This window comes from Vicugna pacos, chromosome 10, assembly GCF_048564905.1.
Source record: "Vicugna pacos chromosome 10, VicPac4, whole genome shotgun sequence".
In the NCBI taxonomy this organism is placed as follows: Eukaryota; Metazoa; Chordata; class Mammalia; order Artiodactyla; family Camelidae; genus Vicugna; species Vicugna pacos.
In genome coordinates, this window is record NC_132996.1 from 72,284,124 (window position 1) to 72,301,435 (window position 17,312).

General features: G+C 55.1%; 1 protein-coding gene across 1 annotated transcript in view; it reads right to left on the reverse strand.

The window, feature by feature from the left end:
- The window catches only part of SHANK2 (SH3 and multiple ankyrin repeat domains 2), a 490,743-nt gene that overhangs the window by 19,917 nt on the left and 453,514 nt on the right, over nucleotides 1-17,312 (reverse strand). Inside the window, exons 18-19 of the mRNA XM_072970511.1 lie at nucleotides 5,180-5,315; nucleotides 4,052-4,132 (exon numbers count right to left, since the gene is read on the reverse strand). Coding sequence (XP_072826612.1) covers nucleotides 4,052-4,132; nucleotides 5,180-5,315 — 217 coding nt within the window. The remainder of the gene's footprint in view (nucleotides 1-4,051; nucleotides 4,133-5,179; nucleotides 5,316-17,312) is intronic.

Sequence of the window (17,312 nt, forward strand, 5' to 3'; positions counted from 1 at the left end):
AGACCTACAGTCTGCTTAGAAGACAGATGTGGTACCCACCGTCCGCAGGCTGCACGCTTCCTCACGCAGGGAAGAGTGTGTCTTGGGTGGGGAGGAGTGGTAGATGTCAGGGTCGCATGTAGCCATGTGTCTCTGGGAACCAGAGCAGAGCTGGTGTCCTGCCTGTCACCTGAGTCCCCCACCTGTGAGCTCTGCCCCCACCACAGGCAGAGTCACCTGTGGCCCGAGCCCTCCCGCTCATCCAGCAGGTGTTGCTGGCTTTGTAGTAGGGAGGCCTCAGATTGTGGAGTGGAACGACCCTCTGAACTGTGGGGAGGCCGAGGCCAGGATGACACGGGCGCATCTGGCCAAGGGGCCCTCTTTCTCGGGGGGAAGGGGGCGCCATCTCAGGGACTCTGGCTTCTGTGTCCTGTGCCCCCCTTTGCCGTGGCCACATGCCAGGCTGTATCCAGGCCCCAGCTGCTCCTTGGACCCCTCGGGAGAGCGTCCTAGATGCTCCAGGAACGTCCCGCAACACTGGGACTAAGACTCTCCAGTTCTTCAGCCTCTCAGGCAGTTGGTTTGTGAAGTGCCTCCTGGCTGCGGCGATGCCCAGGCACCTTGTCACTCCTCGTGACCTCGAACCAGTTGTTCCGCCAACTCTCGGGAGGGGCAGGGCCACCCATGCCCCGTCTCAGGGTGAGAGGCCACAGTGCAGGATTTCCTCTGTAAACCGCTTCCAAGAAGGAAAGCAAGGTGTCGACAGCGCCAGATGTCAAAGACGAGCTACATGCAGTGGAAGCAGCAGCTACTGCCAGCCACCCGTCTCTGGTGGAGGCAGCAAAGGCCTAGGGGCCGGTGCTCTGACCCCAGCACACTGTTCCTGGCCTGCAGGCTCTGATGAGTCACACAGCTTCGAAGGGAAGGGGGTGGGGTGCAGCCAGAGGGGCCCGCGGGCTGGGAGGCCACGGTGCAGCTGGCCCCACCACCCTTGCCCAGATTCTGCCTCGGGCCGCCCCCCCACCGCTGCTCACACTGACACCAGTGGCTTGGTGTCTGGGGACTAGCGCAGGTCCTCAGGGAACACTCAAGGACTAAATGTGGGCGTGTTAGCTCCAAATCACATCCAGTGTTCGGTGTTCGCTGGCCAAAGGCAGGCAGGGCTGCACTTCCCAGGCTGGCCCCGCGGAACACGACCTCTGTTCTCTCTCCCTCCGTCACAGCCCCGGGTCTCTGGCTGCTGGGCCCTGGGGAGGAGGGTGGAGCCGGCCAGCAGCTGCTCCCTGAGGACAGGCTCTCCCGCTAGCCCTGTCAGGGCCGTGGGCCTTCTGGAACCCGCGGTGTAGTGCCTTTCCTGGGAAGTGTGGTGGACAGAGGGGTTGTTCCTGCCAGCTGGGTTTGGCCTTGGGTTGAAGGGCGTTCAGAGGGTAATGTAATCTCAGGAAGCTTCCTGTGCCCCAGGCACACACCATGCGGTGACACGGTCACTGGTCCTGGAAAGCCCATGGGGGGGGGGCTCCCGAGCAGTCCCTGGTTGTTGGGGGAGACCCAGCATTGCTCCACAGGAAGGCTGCCAGGGCTGGCCTGCCTCTCAGGGCGGCGGATGGTGGGTGAGAAAGGAGCTCCTGTCCTGGTGCTCCAGGACCCCCGGCCCTGCCCTCAGATACTGCCCAGCGGGATTCCCAGACTCCCCCCCCCATCTCGGCTGAGGCACATCTCAGTGGCAGGGCCTGGGCCTGTGGGCAAGTCCCCTCCTGGCCCTAAACTGACAGGCTGCTGCTCACCTCCAGCACCTGGGAGAGGCACCCCAAGTGTGGGAGCTGCTGCGGAGGGGCAAGCTCCATCGGGGCCCGGCTGCTGGGCACCCGTGCGGCTGGTGTCTTAGCTGCTCACAGCGCGGAGGCTGGGTCCCCCCCACCACCACCATTGCCAGCCTGGGGAGGGGCAGGGAGCAGCCAGGCCTCACGGCCCTCTCTTCCCTGAGTTCAAGGGCAGTCCCCTGGCAGGAGCCGAGCAAGCCTCAAGGGGTTTTTTAGTAGTTGAAGGGGGGCCAGCAGTCAGGGCCCCATTTGCCAGGGGCCCTGCTGGCCTGCACCCCAAGCCATGGCCATGGCGGCTGCCTGCCAACCCTGGGCCCAAGAGGGCCCAGGCATCAGACATGGCCACGTGGACACAACTCATGGGGCAAGTGCAGAACACGCTGGGGACCACAGACGGGAGAAGGCAGACGTGACAGACTGAGACGGGACGCATCCTGGGGCCGACCCTCCCCCCCCGCCCCAGGACCCCGAGCAGGGAGAAGACAGCACAGGGTCACAGCACATTCCAGACGCCACGCCGATGGCCACACAGGGCGTGCGGGTTGGGGGCTGAGACGGACACTGGGCTCGCCCCTTACCCTTCTTCTTCCGGACGGAGGCTTGCAAACAGAAAGGGGAGCGTGAGTCCTGTGGCCAGTGCGCCGGCAGCGCTCCCCCAGGGCCCGGGCTGGGCTGCTGCCCTGGGCTCCCCCCGCCCTGCACTGACTGCAGCTCGGGGCGGACGCTGGTGGGCGCAGCAGCTGAAGAAAGAGCTGGACGCCCTTTCTGATCACATCCTCCAGCAAACCTGCTTCCCTCAGGGACGGGGGCCTTTCCTCTCCCTCAGCCCCCGCCCTCCCTGCACCCTGCCAGAGGGGACCGTGTGAGCCCAGGCATCTCTTAGGGGGACCCTCACAGTGCCCTAGGCTGACACTCCTGGAGCCCTTATTAAAGGTGTCCTGCCCACAGGCCCCTTGGAGGAGCCAGAGCAGCACATGCTGTCTCGGTTTAGAAAAGCATGTGCAGAAACTCACACTGTGGTCCCCGCCGGGGCCAGGCCCAGGGTTCAGAGGGGTTTTCCTGGTGAGTCTTGTTTGGATGGATGCGGTGTGGTTATGGAGGGACGAAAGGAAAGGGGCTTTGCGGAAACTAGTTGTTCTGGGCGGGGATGGGCAGGACCACAGCAGGGATGCTCTCATCTAGAGAACTTAGGCTTCAGCCTGAAACAAAGACTCCAGCCCTGGGACAGGGTGGCAAGCGAGGGGGTGCTCGCTGGGAGATGGCCTGGGCCCGGAGACCCTCCCAGAGGAGCCGTGAGGGGGAAAGGGCCTCTCTGTACTGTTTTTGGAGGGGAGGCCAGGGCCAGAAGGTCTCCTCCTGAAGGCTGGGACCAGATAGGAGTGATGGCAAGTCAGAGACCGGCAAGGACGCTCAGACTACCCGCCCCTCCCCGACCAGCTGGGGCTGATGGGGGTGTGGCCATGGGCGCAGGGTTTGTTTTGTGCCCCCATAACCTATCCTGGGCAGAGCTCAGAGACGCCCACCAGGGCCTCCCAGTGGAGTAGGCCTTCAGCCCACTCGCCACTCCTGTGTGATCAGAGCCCACTTCCTCCGGGAGGTGTCCCTGGCCTCCGTGGTGACTCGCAGTGTGGCACTTAACCAGCACCTGGGAGGCTCACACCACCAGCTCGAGTCATCCCTCTTCAACAGCCACACGGCCGCTAGACCCAGGGCCCACCTTGCTCTGCGCATCCTCCCCTGGGCCAGGTGGCATCCAGTGGCCACAGCCCTCTGTTCTTGTAGAGCTTTCCTGAAGGCACCAGGAGCTCCCTTGACCTGGCCTGCAGCCCACCAGGTCTGCAGCCCCACTGCTATCTATGCCAGACCCAAGGGCCAGAGCTTCCTGGTCCTAGCTGTGCACGAGAGGACCAGCAGGGCGGGTTTCAGGGGGGGCTCCCTAGACAGCAGAGGGCTGCTTACCTTTATCCACTAGTGAGAGGCCCAAAAATTCAAAACAAAACAATGTTAGACGAACTGAAAGAGTTTAAGACTAGTAACCACCCCTGAAGCCAGCAGGACCCCAGCGGGCCAGCATGGGAGCCCTGCATCTGGGGGCATCTCCTGACACCATTCTGGGGCCTGGGGGCCAGGAGAGGGGCAGGCAGGCAAGCAGAGGGCCATGCGCAGGCTGGGGCTTGGCCAAGGCTGGCCCGGCCGGTGTGCTGGGAGCTGGCAGCAGTGCAGGGCTGGGGCGGGCCGGACGCGGCTCTTACCGAGCTCCTCCAGCTCCGAGGTCATGGACTTGGAGCGCAGGGTGAGGGCCGTGGTCGGAGCGCGCTTTGGAGGTGGAGGAGCTTGAGGGGCAGGAAGGAGAGACGGAGGTGAGAATCTGGCCACAGTGCCGCCCACCCCACCCCCACCTTACAGAGCAGCCGGGAGGAGGGGACCCGGAGCCTGCTGGGAAAACTGAGGCAGTGTCCCCCAGGGTGGGGAAGCTGGCAGTGGTCACCCTGCAGAGTCATGAGCCTGGATGAGTCTGCAGGCTCCCTGAGGAACCAGGACAAGCCCTCATCGGGAGGCCGCCCTGCCTCTCTGTACTCGGCCCCCAAGCGCACCTCACACTTGGGGTCCCTCCCGTCTGTAGGGCCAGGGCCCAGTGTGAGGTGCAGCAGAGGTCTGCAGAAGAGAGTCTGGTCCAGCTCTCTGTAGGCCTGCTGGTGACTAACGGGGACAGGAGATTCCAGCAGCTGCAGCAGGACGGGGTTCTCCCAGTTGCAGTGGCTTTACTTCCCCTCCCCTCCCACATCTCAGCCCCCCTCCTCCAGGCAGTCCTCCCTGGCTGTGCTGACTGCTGTCTCCAGGGCTGAAGGCTCCTGGCAGGGTGGGTGGGAGAGGGGCGTGCACTTGTCCTTGAGAAATGCTGGAAGTGCTAACTTGGTACTCCAGCCTTCATCTTGCCCCAGGTGCCTTTGGCCTGCTCCCGGCTCCCTTCTGCAGGCCTCCCTCAGCGCCAGTGTCCCCCAGCTGTGACCTCCCTTGGGAAGGAGGGTGGGTAAGCTGGCCCTCTCTCCACAGTGGGCCCAGGCTACTTGCGGGCAAGACCCGTCACCAAATTGCAGTGACTGGGGCAAGTCAGTTTGGAGTGGGGGCCCCCAGGCCCCTGGTCTGCTAAGCACAGCCCTGGCCTGAGGCCGCCACTGCCCTGTGGGTAAGCCTGAGTCACCTGTAACATCCCTTTCTGGCTTCTTCCTACTCTTGGTGGAGGGATCAGAACCCACCCCAGTGGAAGGAGATGGGGGACATCCTGGGAAGTGCCCAAGCACCGGAGGCAGGAGAAGGGCCCCTACTCCCTATTGATCCCTCAGGCGGGGCTCATGGCTGGGAGAGCACAGGGTGGGCACCTTTCTTCCTGGCGGTGTCATCCGGGTCGAGATTCCTGGTCACCGTGACCACCTTGAGGACAAGGTGGTTCCCTCCCTGGCGGATCATGTTCACCACCTGCCGGTGGCCGACCTTCACCACGTTCTCGTTGTTAACCTACAGGAAGAGGGGGCAGGGCTGTGAGCGAAAGGAGCCGGCGCCCGGCTGGTGGGGGGGGGCAGGTGCGCTCAATCTCTTCTCACACATTTGGGAACACGCGTCACAGGACACTGCCCGTCTCCTGTCTCCCCGCGCGGCCTCCCTCTTCCTCCTCCCTCGCCCACAGGCCGGAAAAGGCAGGAAGCTTGGCTCATAGGCGCAAATAGCAACGGGTCAGCCCCGCTTATCTCTGGGACGGCAGCTTCAGGGACCCGCTGCCTCCACTGGGGCCTCCACGGTGTGCGCCAAGCTCTTGGCACCTGTCAGCCCCTCACCTCCCCCTTTGCCATCAGGGTGGAAATGCAGACAGGTCCCGAGGTGACATCCCGTGAGCAGTGCGGGGCCCCAGTCCCCGGGCACTGGGCACCTCGTGAAGCTTAGCCGGCAGCTCTGTCCACCGCGCACCACGTCTGCCAAACCAGCCGGACCCGGCTCCATCGTGGGAGGGAACTTCCCTGAGTGACGCCTCCCTCCATCACCTCCGCACCCTCCAGGGCCCCTGCACGGACCCCCTCCGCGTGGGCTCTGGCACCTGCCGTCCCCACAGCTCCCGGTGTGGGCGCCAAGCACAGAGGGCAGCCCTGAGAACAAACGCACAGGAAGGCGAAGTCACGAGCACCCTGAGTACCGTCTCTTGAGGAAAGAGAACTGCCCTGGTTGTCAAGAACTAACGGAAGCACTGAAACCCCGCTCAGCCTGCGAATGCCAGTCCCCGTTTTGCTGTGCTGCTTTCTCTGCTGTGGAGTCCTTAGAAGCCTTCCGAGTGCGGCGTGGCCGCAGACAGGAGCGTCGGCAGGGCTTGATGGCCTCACAGACCCACCACCCATGCAACCAGGGAGCACGCGGTGCCCGGCCCCTCAGCTGGGACACCAGTGAAGGCTCCGACCATCTCTGAAGGTCTCCTCCAGGCCAGCTCATCCTGCTTTACCCCCAGTTTGCCTGGGGCCCAGGAACCTGGCCGGGCACCCTGGCCAGGAGGCACCCTCCCCTGTCCTGGGGCCGCGGGCCTTCCCCCAGCCAGGGCAGGATCGTTCAGGAGGGGCCGGTGTAGGGGAGAGTTGCCTGACTGGGCAGCAGCTGTGGTCTTTGCAAAGTGACACCTAGTGGCTCTGCTCTTCACTGGTTTCTCAGAATGTGGTCAGGAATCCAGGTGAGCTCAGGACATAGGGGGAGCTGGGGAGTTGGGCCAGGAGGAGAGATGGCTGTCCCTGAGCTTCCTGGGGCAGCAGCACAGGGCCCAGCTTGGCCAGCCTGACACTCAGGGTCCAAGCTCCCCTCCGTCTCTTCCCCACCAGCACCGGAGCAGTGACTGTGGCTCAGGAGTGAATTCATTCATTTGTTCATTCCACCAACACTCCTGCTCTGAGAGCCCACTCAGTCCCGGAGGTGCGCAGGATCCTGGTGGATGGTCCACCCTTGCCCCCTGGGGCTTACGCTCTCATGGGGGAGTTGGATGGCACACAAATCAGTGGACAGATATCATTTCAGGTGTGCTGAGTGCCACTAAAGAGAGCCAAGCCAGTGAGAGGAGAGAGGGGGCAGATGCGGGGACCAGGAGCAAGGGCTGAATGCACTGGGGGGAGGGGCACAGCCAGGGCTGAGGCCGGAGGTGGGGACGAGCCTGGAGTGTTTGTGGGACAGCAAGATGGCGGGGGTGGGGGGCCTGAACAGTGTGAGCAGACAGAGTAGAAGAAAAGCCCAGGTTCTGGGTGGCCCAAGGCCCGATCAGTGGGCCTCGAATGCTAGGTGAGAAGTTCATTTTGGGGCCCGAAAGTGATGAGGCTAATGCACATTTTAGGCGGATCAGTCGCTCCGGATGCAGGTGGGGATGGGGACGAGGGCAGAAATGGCAGAATCCATGCTGGGGAACATGGGCACCAGGGCCCCGACGGAGGCAGAGAGGTGGGGAGACCCAGACCAGGTCTGGAGCCACCAGGCTGAGGCCCCTTGAGGACGTGGGGAGCTCCCCAAGGGGACTGCAGTGCGGCCAGCCTCCTGTCCAGTGGCTGGGGGCGGAGGCGAGGACTGGGCTCTGCTGTGTCCGTGGGTCAGTGCAGGCAGCTGGCAGGGCTCAAGCTAGTGGCACCTCACTCAGCCCTGACACCCAGCACTGACTTGGGGAGGCAGAGTGACTGCACAGGCCACGTGGCTGATGGAGAGCTCGGCTCCAGCCCAGGGTCTGGGGTGCTCGGCACCCAAGGCTGCTTGTCAGGGAGGTGGGGCTGGCAACTTGGCCCCTGGCCACAATCCAGGCGTCCAGCGGTCCCACTGCTTCCTGATGACGCCCATGACTTTGGGCCCAACTCTCTAGAACCCCATACCTCCAGAAGTGTGACGTTAACCCAGCTTGCGTCCTGACACCACCTACTAGCTGGGGGCCCGAGGGCGGCCCACCGGCCTCTCGATGCACCAGCTGCCTGATGAGTGAAATGTGGTGATGTGGGCCCACCTCCCACTCTCTGAGTTGCCAAGAGGGTGGGAAAAATCAGGTGCCCCTAGGGCCTGGCGGCCTTGAGGCTCACCCTCACCCAAGACTGAGCACCCGGCTGTGGGAGCAGCACCCCCAGCTGCACACCCCTGCTTCTCAAGCCTGCTTAGCGCTGGGGGAGCTGGGAGCCCAGCTGCCTTAGCCCCTCATGTGTGTCCATCCACCACCTCTCAGCCACACCCAACTTACATCCTCCCCCTGCTCTGCCAGGGAATAAGCTGTGGACGGAGTCTTGCCCCCAAAGCAAGAGACATGCCAAGGTCAGAGCAGGGGCAGTGTGGGCTTTTGTGGGTCAGTCAGTGTGCAGGATGGCACAGAGGTGCCAGCGAGAAGCCCCAGAAGCACCACAGCACAGTTCAGGCTGGAATCCACAAGCCCACGACCCACCAGGCAGGATGAGGACATGCAGCTCCATCCTCTGACCAGGGCGGAGGGACAGAGTCGCAGAGAGCCGTGCTTTAGCTTCCCAGCCCTTAAAACAGACCGAACCTTCAGTTTAACCTGAAACGAGACTTTGGAACCAGATGCTGTCCTTAAAGCAGATGTTGCAAATTACTCTTGTGGTGACTGAAACCTCAGAGACCGAGCAGGTGAAATGTCTGTCCTTTCCTCAGGTGCCCAGACTGGCATCTTAACTTTCATGGGGTTCTGGGCCTGCAATTCTGGCATGCTGCCGCCAGGGGGAGGTGTGTACCTTGATCATCCGGCACATTTACAGAGAACTAAGCCAAGTCGAAGATGACAGCTTTGGAGCAGAGAGAAGCTGCCGACAAATCAGGGAGTTAGTTAACTGTTTGTTAGGAAGAGTGCCATGCTCTCTGCGTCATCCTTCCATACAGACACGGTGCGGGTTACGGAGGGAGGAAACCGCGGCCTGGCAGCGAGGGACACGAGCCTGGCCAGCCCCACACTTCAGGAACCTGTCCTCCATTACACTTTTATACGTCTCTAAATGTTTCTCCTCTTCCACTTCAGTTGTTATTTAAAATACCAAACTTGTGCGTGTACACAGTTTAAAGAAGCAGAGTTCTACAAGGCTTGTTACAAAGCTAACAGGACCCAGCCATCTGGCCCCACTTCTCACTCCCGCAGCCTCCAGCCAGCTCTTCTGTACCCATCACTGCATCTCTAGACACGCTTATATGGTTGCTGTTTTATGTTTAAATTTCAGGTACCATGTACTGACGTATCTCTACAGAAGATGACGATTTAGCTCAGCGTTCTCAGCTGTGGCACCATTGTGGTTTTGGACCAGTTCTCTGTTCGGGTGAGCACTGGAGGGTTTGTAGCAGCATCACTGCAGCCTGCCCGCCAGATCCAGCAACATCCCTCCGCAAAACGTGACACCCCAGGCTGTCTCCAGACATTGCCATGCGTCTTCTGGGAGGCCAGAGTCACCCTCAGCTGAGAAGCACTGACCTAACTCTTTTCCTTCACCTCCTGTCCCACCACTTTTCCAGAACTTCTTCCTCCAGCAGTAGACAGACAGTTACCTAGCTCCACACTCGGGACCTACATCATGACTGTGTAACATCAGTTCATGACCAAACCACGCAGGATGCTCTGAGTACTTTGTCTTTCCCAGTGCATTTTATTTTCCCTAGCATGAAGTCATTTTCTGGTGTATTTATATTGGTTTAAATTTCTATGTACTTAACAGTAATTCAAATCCAAACACTGCCTTATATATGTAAATCTCTTCAAAATCTTCAACTCCACTGGGTGTTAAGTTTGTTGTCTTGAAGAAATGGCTCCTAAAGTCTTCTCTCCTCTAATAATGTGGGTTCGGTGTTCTCTTGGCCTCTGTCCCCATTACTGTCACCCTCAGGACTCCTTTTGATTCACTCTTGTGTTGGTTTTTCTGAATCCTAGAACCCATGTATGTATGTATTTGATTCAGAACCTCATTTTTGGTAGACTTCCAGTAGTTTCCCAAGAAAAGGAGTTTGGGAGATGATTTTTTTTAAGACATTGTCTATTTGAAAATGGCTTTATCTACACACTGAAACAGTAGTTTGCCTGGGTGTAAAATTTGAGGCTGGAGGATAAGGTAAAGTAAGCACCTAAGACTAGCTCGTCTGCAGGTGACACTGTGCAGGCTGGACAGAATACACCCCCACCCCCAAACCCAAACCCAAACCCACAGAAACAGTTCCCTGGAAGCTCCAGGGCAAGAATAAAGGCAGATTTGGGATGGGAGTAGAAAATGGGAAGCTTTGGGCCATGGACACAGTGTGGTGTGAATTACCAGACGCCCTGATAGAGAAACTGCAGCCTTTCTGGTTTGAGAAATCAGAGGACAGAGCCCATGGTGGCCACGGCTGCCGAAGTGAGGGGAGAACCCCAGCGAGGAATCACTCCATGTTCTATGTGTAAACACTTCCCAAACCTCCAGTTGATGTCTGAACTATGTATGCACAGGGCCAACTCAGAATAGCTTGCAGGTAAGGCTAAAACACTGAGCTAAAATTTGATCTGCTGCCACTATGGGCCAGGCAGTTTGCAGTTTGAGTCTAACCAAGGTTATCAACTAACTAAGACAAAAACATCAACACTCACACAAGAAATATAATAGAAGCCAAAGTTGCCACAGCACAACAGTCACAATATTCAGGATGCAGTGCAAACTGACTTGAGTCCACAGACGACCGGGCTGTCGGAACTACCGGACGAGGGCTTTAAAGCGGCTGTTGCAACAATGCTCAGTAAAGGGAAGTGCGCTCCTAATGCACGGAGTGTAAGAAGCCTTATTAGCAAAGACGTCAGTGGAAATGTTAGAGCAAAACAAACAAACAAAAACAAAAAAACAATATTTGAAATTTAAAAGTGCCCTGGATGGGTTTAACAGCAGAATGGATATGAAAGAGCAGAGTGAACTTCAGTACAGAAGTAAACTTATCCAATATGAAGAGGGAAGGTTTTCAGAAGTGGACCTGAAGTGTTAAGGACTGTGGGACAACGTCAGAGGGTCTAACATAAGGATAATTAGAAGCTCTGAAGGGGAGAAAATTAGAATCCTAGAAAAGAGAGAGAAAATGGGTCAGAAAAAATGGTGGCTGAGAACTTCCCCAATTAGGTTAAGGACAAATGTACAGATTCAAGAAGCGCAGTGAACCCCAGGTAGGTAAACACAGAAAATCACGCCTGGGCACAGCACAGACGGCCTGAGCACCGAGGAGGAACGAGGACATCTTCAAGCAGCCGGAGCGGCGCACAGCTCGCGCAGAGGAGCGGCGACAGAACGCCTGTGGCCTCACCCCAGAGACTCGGAGAGCAGGAAGAGCCTGAGCAGTGTTTTTAAATGTGAAAGTAAAGTGTCAACCTAGAGTTCTGTAACCACTGAAAGTATCTGCAAAGAATGAAGGCGGAAAGAAAGACCTTTGTAGATAAATGGAAACCAAGAGGATGTGTTGCCAGCAGACCTATACTACAAATAATGCCGAAGGAAGCTCTTCAAGCTGGAGGGAAGTGACAGTGAATCTTCAGAAGGCATGAAAGATATCAGAAGTGATAAATAACTGGGTAAAAGATTAAAGATTATTTCCATTCATATTAAAAATAGGTGTGACCATTTTAGGCAAAAACAATGTTGTTTTGTGGGCTTCAGAATATGAGCAGACGTTACACTTGAGACAGCTGTGTCACGAAGGAAGGCCGGAGTGCGACAGATACACCTGTGTGGTTGCCAGGTTCTTCTCTTGTGCGTGAAGCGTGCAGTGTGAACTCTAAGTCAACTGGAAAGGATGTATACTGCGATCCTAGAGCCGCCACTGGAGAGGACAGAAAGCAGTGCGGCCACAAGGTGGTAGGTGGAGTTCTAAAAACAGCCAAGTAACCCGAAGTAAAGCAGAGAAGGGAGGACAGAGGAAAACGAGAGATTAACAGAAGATGGACAGAGAGGTGCACCTACGCTGGAGAGCGTCAACGATTACGTTAAACGTTACTGAGGTAAATCTCCAGTTAAAAAGCAAGTATTATAAAAATAGATTTAAAAGACCCAAGTATGCTGTCTGCGCATTTTAAAAACAAAGGCACTGAGAGGTTGAAAGTAAATACATGGAAAAAAGATCTCCCATCGTTGGAGCAGCTATATTAATATCTGGCAAAATGTTATCCACTTTGAAAAACAGTTTGGCAGTTCCTCAGAAAGTTAAACATGGACTTATCACATGATCCAGAAAGTCTACTTCTAGTATATTCCCAAGAGAACTGAAAAACATATGTTCGTACAAATAACTGTACACAGAAGTCCGTAACGGCATTATCCATAGTCGCCAATAAGTGGGCTTGGAGGAGTGGGAAGCGACTGTTGATGGACGTGAGATTTCTTTTTGGAGTGACAAGGTGTTCCAAAATTAGCCTGTGGCCAACATACTAAAATCCACTGGACTGTGTAATTCAAAAGATTGAATTTTACAGTATGCAAATTATATCCCAACAAAACTGGAAAAAACAGTTTTAAGGAAAAGAGTATTACCAGAAATAAAGAGGGCTGTTTCATAATGATACAAGAGGTCGTTCGTAAGGAGGAAAGAACAGCCACAAACATCAGTGCACCCACCAGCAAGGCCTCAGGACAATGATGCGAAACTGGGCAGGTTAGCAGCAAGTGGGCAACTCCTCACACACAGCGGCCACCTTAACACCCTTTGCTCAAACTGGTAGAACAGCCCCTCCGAAACGGACGGCCCTCTAAGACGCTCTGCTGGCCCCACGGTTTCCGAGCCGCGCTGAGCCTGAACCGCGGTGTGACTGTTCTCAGCTCTTAGGCTGGGCGCCCATGAGCCCTTTCCATCCGGAAACTCACGGTCCTCGGTTCTAGGAGGTCTTCAGTTACTTCGTGAACATTTTGTTTCTTTTTTCTCTTAGAGTTTTCCTTATTTGGCATATGGTGGGCCTTCTGGACCGGCCCTCTAATTTATCTTTCCTCTTCAACTTTCCTCTCCTTCTCTTTCTGGGAAATTCTTTTCAATTTACCTTTCAATCTGTATATCAGAATTTTCATACTTGCTCTAATAGTTTCAATTTCAAGAGCTCTTATTTTGTTCTCTGAATGTTACTTTTAAAAAGTGCATTTTGTTCTTCAAGGATGCAGGATCTCATCTCTCTGGTTGTATTAATAGTATTTTTTCCATAATGTTATTCTCCCTGCATAATCTGTTCCCTCTTTTTACCCCACAGTTTGTCTGTCTTGGGCTCTGTCTTTCATATTAATTCTTTCATCACTGTCTGGTGCTCCTTGGCGGGAAGCTCATATTTAAGAGAGACCCCTAAAAAGCTGATTTCTGTCCCAGCCAGTTATTTTGTGAATACCAACAAACTGGTCCTGAACTTCGCACGGAAAGCCAGAAGACCTGAAATAGCTGATGCAGTAATGAAGCACAAACGCGGACGACTGACACGGCCTGACTTCAAGACTCACTATGAGACCTCAGTAATCAAGTGCTGGCCAAAGGCTAGGCAAACAGGTGAGCAGAACAGAAGAGAAGGCCCAGAAACAGCCCCACGCAAACACAGTGCGGTGACCTTGGACGGGGGGCAAACGCCATTCAGTGGACAAAAGACGTTTCAACAACGGTGCCGGGGCAGTGGCACACCCACGTATTGGAGAGAAAACAAACCAAACAGAGTCTGGACCCAGCCTTTTTACCTTTCACAGAAATTAACCCAGAGTGAGTCACAGACCTACATGTGAAACACTAACTGTAGAATTCCTGGAAGATAATGTAGAAGAAAACCTAGACGCCCTTGAGTTTAGCGCCGACTCCTCGGCCAAAACGCCAGAAGTGCTCTCCATCAAGGAGAGAGCTGACAGGCCAGGCGTCGCTAAAGTGAAACCTTCTCCGCAAAATAACACCGTCAAGAGACTGTGAAGGCAAACCACAGGTGGGGAAGAATTCTTGCAAAAACACACCAGATAAAGGATGGGGTCCAGAATACACACAGAACTCTTAAACAGCACCAGTGAGAGAACACAGCACCCAAGCAAAAACGGGACAGAAGATCTGGACACCTCACCAAAGCAGGGAGACAGATGCCAAATTTCAAATGTCACTGTGGAAATACAAATTAAAACCACAACACGATACCGCTGAACACCTGGTAGAATGGCCAGAGTCCAGAACACTGACGACAAATGCTGGGACGTGGGGCAACGGGAACTCCTGTCCACTGCTGCTGGGGATGCAGGATGGCGCGGCCACTTGGCAGACAGTGGGCAGTTTCTTAGAAGACTGAACATACTGTTACCATGCGATCCAGCAGTCACACTCCCCAGGGGTCGTTTCCCCAGGTAAGTGGAAAACCTGGGTCTACACAAAACCCTGTGGGTGTTTACAGAAGCTTTATTCAGAATCACCAAAACTTGGACACAACCAAAATGTCTTTCAGTAGGGGAGTGGATAAATTGTGGCCCATCCAGACAGTGGAATATTATTCAGTCATAAAAAGAAGGGGGCTCTCAAGCCACTAAAAGACATGGACAAACCTTAAATGCACCTTGCTCAAGGAAAAAAGCCAATCTGAAAAGGCCACATACTGTATGATGCCAAGTACAGGACGTTGTGGAAGAAGCAAAACCATGGAGACCATAAAAAGGTCAGTGGTTGCCAGGGGCTGGGGGAAGGGAGGCGTGAACAGGTGGAGCGCAGGGGACTTTCAGGCAGATAGTATTCTGTACGACGATGCTGTAATGGTGGATGTGTGATGCTATACATTGGTCCAAATCCACAGAATACAATGCAGAGGGAGCCCTGATGTAAACTGTGGCCTTGAGTTAACAATAACGTAGCAATTATTGGTTCATCAGTTGGTTTGGCAATTGTGACAAATGGACCACACTAGAGCAAGATGCTAAAAATACAGAAATGAGTGGGGGCATGGATGTAGCTCAGTGGTAGAGCGCGTGCTTAGCACACACAAGGTCCTGTGTTCAATCCCCAGTGCCTCCAGTTAAAATAAAAAGGAAATGAGTAGGCAGGGAGTATGTGGGGGCTCTCTGTACTTTTTGCTCTACTTTTTTTTTCCTGTAAATTAAAACTGCTCAAAAAATAAAGCCTGTTAATTAAAAAGGAAGCTCCTTTCTGCATTTTTGTTATTATGGGAAACTGGCCCCTGGAGTAAACAAGAGCAGAGGGACTGTTACTCCAGACCACTGCAGCCACAGGACCAGCTGAAGCGGCCTCTGGGAGGACCCCCACCCCGCCCCTGCCCGGCATGGATTCTCCTGGACCAACAACCAGCTTCCTCTTCCCCTGCCTGAAAGCATCCAGCCTGCTGCTTGTGAAAAGTCAAAGCTTCCTATTAACAGCAGCCTCAGTACAAGGACCACCCCGGAGAGGTAGCTCGAATTCCTTTTATCACCAAATTCTACATCACTGCCAAGATTTTCTTGACCATCTCAGAACTGTCCTAAGGGTACCGGTTGGCTGGAATCAGGAGGTGAATGGGAGCCACACGACGTGTCTGTTGGCACGACTCTGAAGTCTTCACAAGTTCCCCTGTTCCTCCTTGCCTCCGTGCAGCCCATCTGCTGGAGAAACGCAGCCGCCGCCTGTGCCCCTCAGTTTTGCTGACCACGTTCCTCTGTTCTCTGTCCTGCCACCCGCTGCTGGCTGGAGGCCGGCCCCTGGCTCTGGTTTGATTCATGGCGAGCACCCCCCCCTTGGAGCCCCTGAACCCCTGCTCCTGCCTTTCTGTGGCGTCAGGATTCACTGGTGGGTTTCTGGCACTGTTGGCCTGGTTTGTCCCCCGCTGGACGGTCCCTAAGGTTTTTAGCAGCTACTGATGGCCACGGCCTGGAGGTCATCTGCTTCTGCTGTTCCTTCTCCGTTTATTATTGGGAATAATTTTAAGAGAGAAACTTCCCCTTCTCAACTGTTTGACTGCCCCGAGGTCCAGTCTTTATAAGAAGGGCAGGGTACACGCTCCATTCTTTCTCCTTCACCAGTTTTCAGAGGAATGAACCGGTTCCCTTACAAGCGACCTGTTCTTTAAAAAGCATCATTATGGATTCAGGGGTGTTCGATACGTCTGAATCCACTCCCATTACGATAACAAGTTCTTAGAGTCGTTATGGATTTGTTTTGTTTTGTTTTTAGTTTTTTTTGGAGTGTAGTTGATTTACAGTGTCAGCTTCAGGTGTACGCAAAGTGATTCAGTTACGCACATACATGTTTTTTCTTTTCAGACAGAATAGGTTTAGATTTACAGAAAAATTACGATGATTGCACAGGGAATTCCCACATGCCCCACCCCCAGGCCCCCAGTCATCACGAAAATATTACACTAAGACCATACGTTTGTCACCAGTGAGCCAATATTGATACGCTGTTATTAACTAAAGTCCACATTTTATTCAGATTTCCTTAATTGTTACCCAGTGTCCCTTTTCGGCCTTCAGGCTCCCACCCGGATGCCACAGGACGTTTGGATCCCTCTGGCTGCGACAGCTCAGACTTCCCCTGTTTATGGTCGCCTTGACAGTTCTGAGTACCAGTCCGGTGTTTCGTGGACTCTCTGTCCACTGGGGTTTTGGTCTCTCATGATGAGACTGGGGTCGTGGGTCTGGGGAGGAAGACCACAGAGGTGGGGTGCTTCTCAGCCCCCCACACCAGGACCCACAGCCTTGACACGGCTGGCCCCTGGGGTGCTGCCTGTGCTCCCCGGCTAAGGCGCGCGCGACAGGTGGCCCCTGGTAGGCTGCCCTCTCTTCTTTCCACGCGGCCCCCTTTGGAAGGAAGTCACCGAGCGCAGCCGCAGCCAAGGGGTGGGCACTCACAGTCCGTCTCTTTGAGGGCAGGTGCTCTTACGTAAATTTCAGGGCTTCTGCAGGGAGAGTGGTTTCTTCTCCCTTTTCACTGGTTTCCTCAGTTGTGTATTTCTGTCAGCCGGACCCGTGGATGCTTACTCTGTGGTTTGGAGGCACACCAGTGCTCCCGGATTGGTCACTTGGATGGCTCCAGCTCTGGCTCTCAGAGCTGCTCTGTCTCTCGGCTTTCCCACCACTTCTTTCCTTCCTGGCTCCGCGAGACGCTCCGGGCCACTACCCCTCTTATGCCCCAGTTGTCCTACATGTGCTCAGTGGGGCGCCTTCGTGTGCACCCCTGAGCCCTTTCCATGGGACTTTGAACATGAAACACCTTCAAGACTGTCCCTGCCTGCCGGTGAGGCCTCATGGTCTAGGCTCCTTGTGAGTTTACACTGATGATTTTAGCTGAAATTCAGAGTAGCAGGGGCTTTCCTGTTTTGATTTTATATTTGTATTTTTATCTTTGCTAAAAATCTGGGTTCCTAATGACCGACATTAACCAGTCTGTCGGTCGGTCTGTCTACCCATCAATCATCTACACATCTGTCACCTTTCTACCATCCATTACTCAGTCACCTGTCACATCTATCCTTACACTCGTTAGGTAGTTTCAGGCTGACGACATCAGTGTCATTACTCACAATATAATTACTGAAAA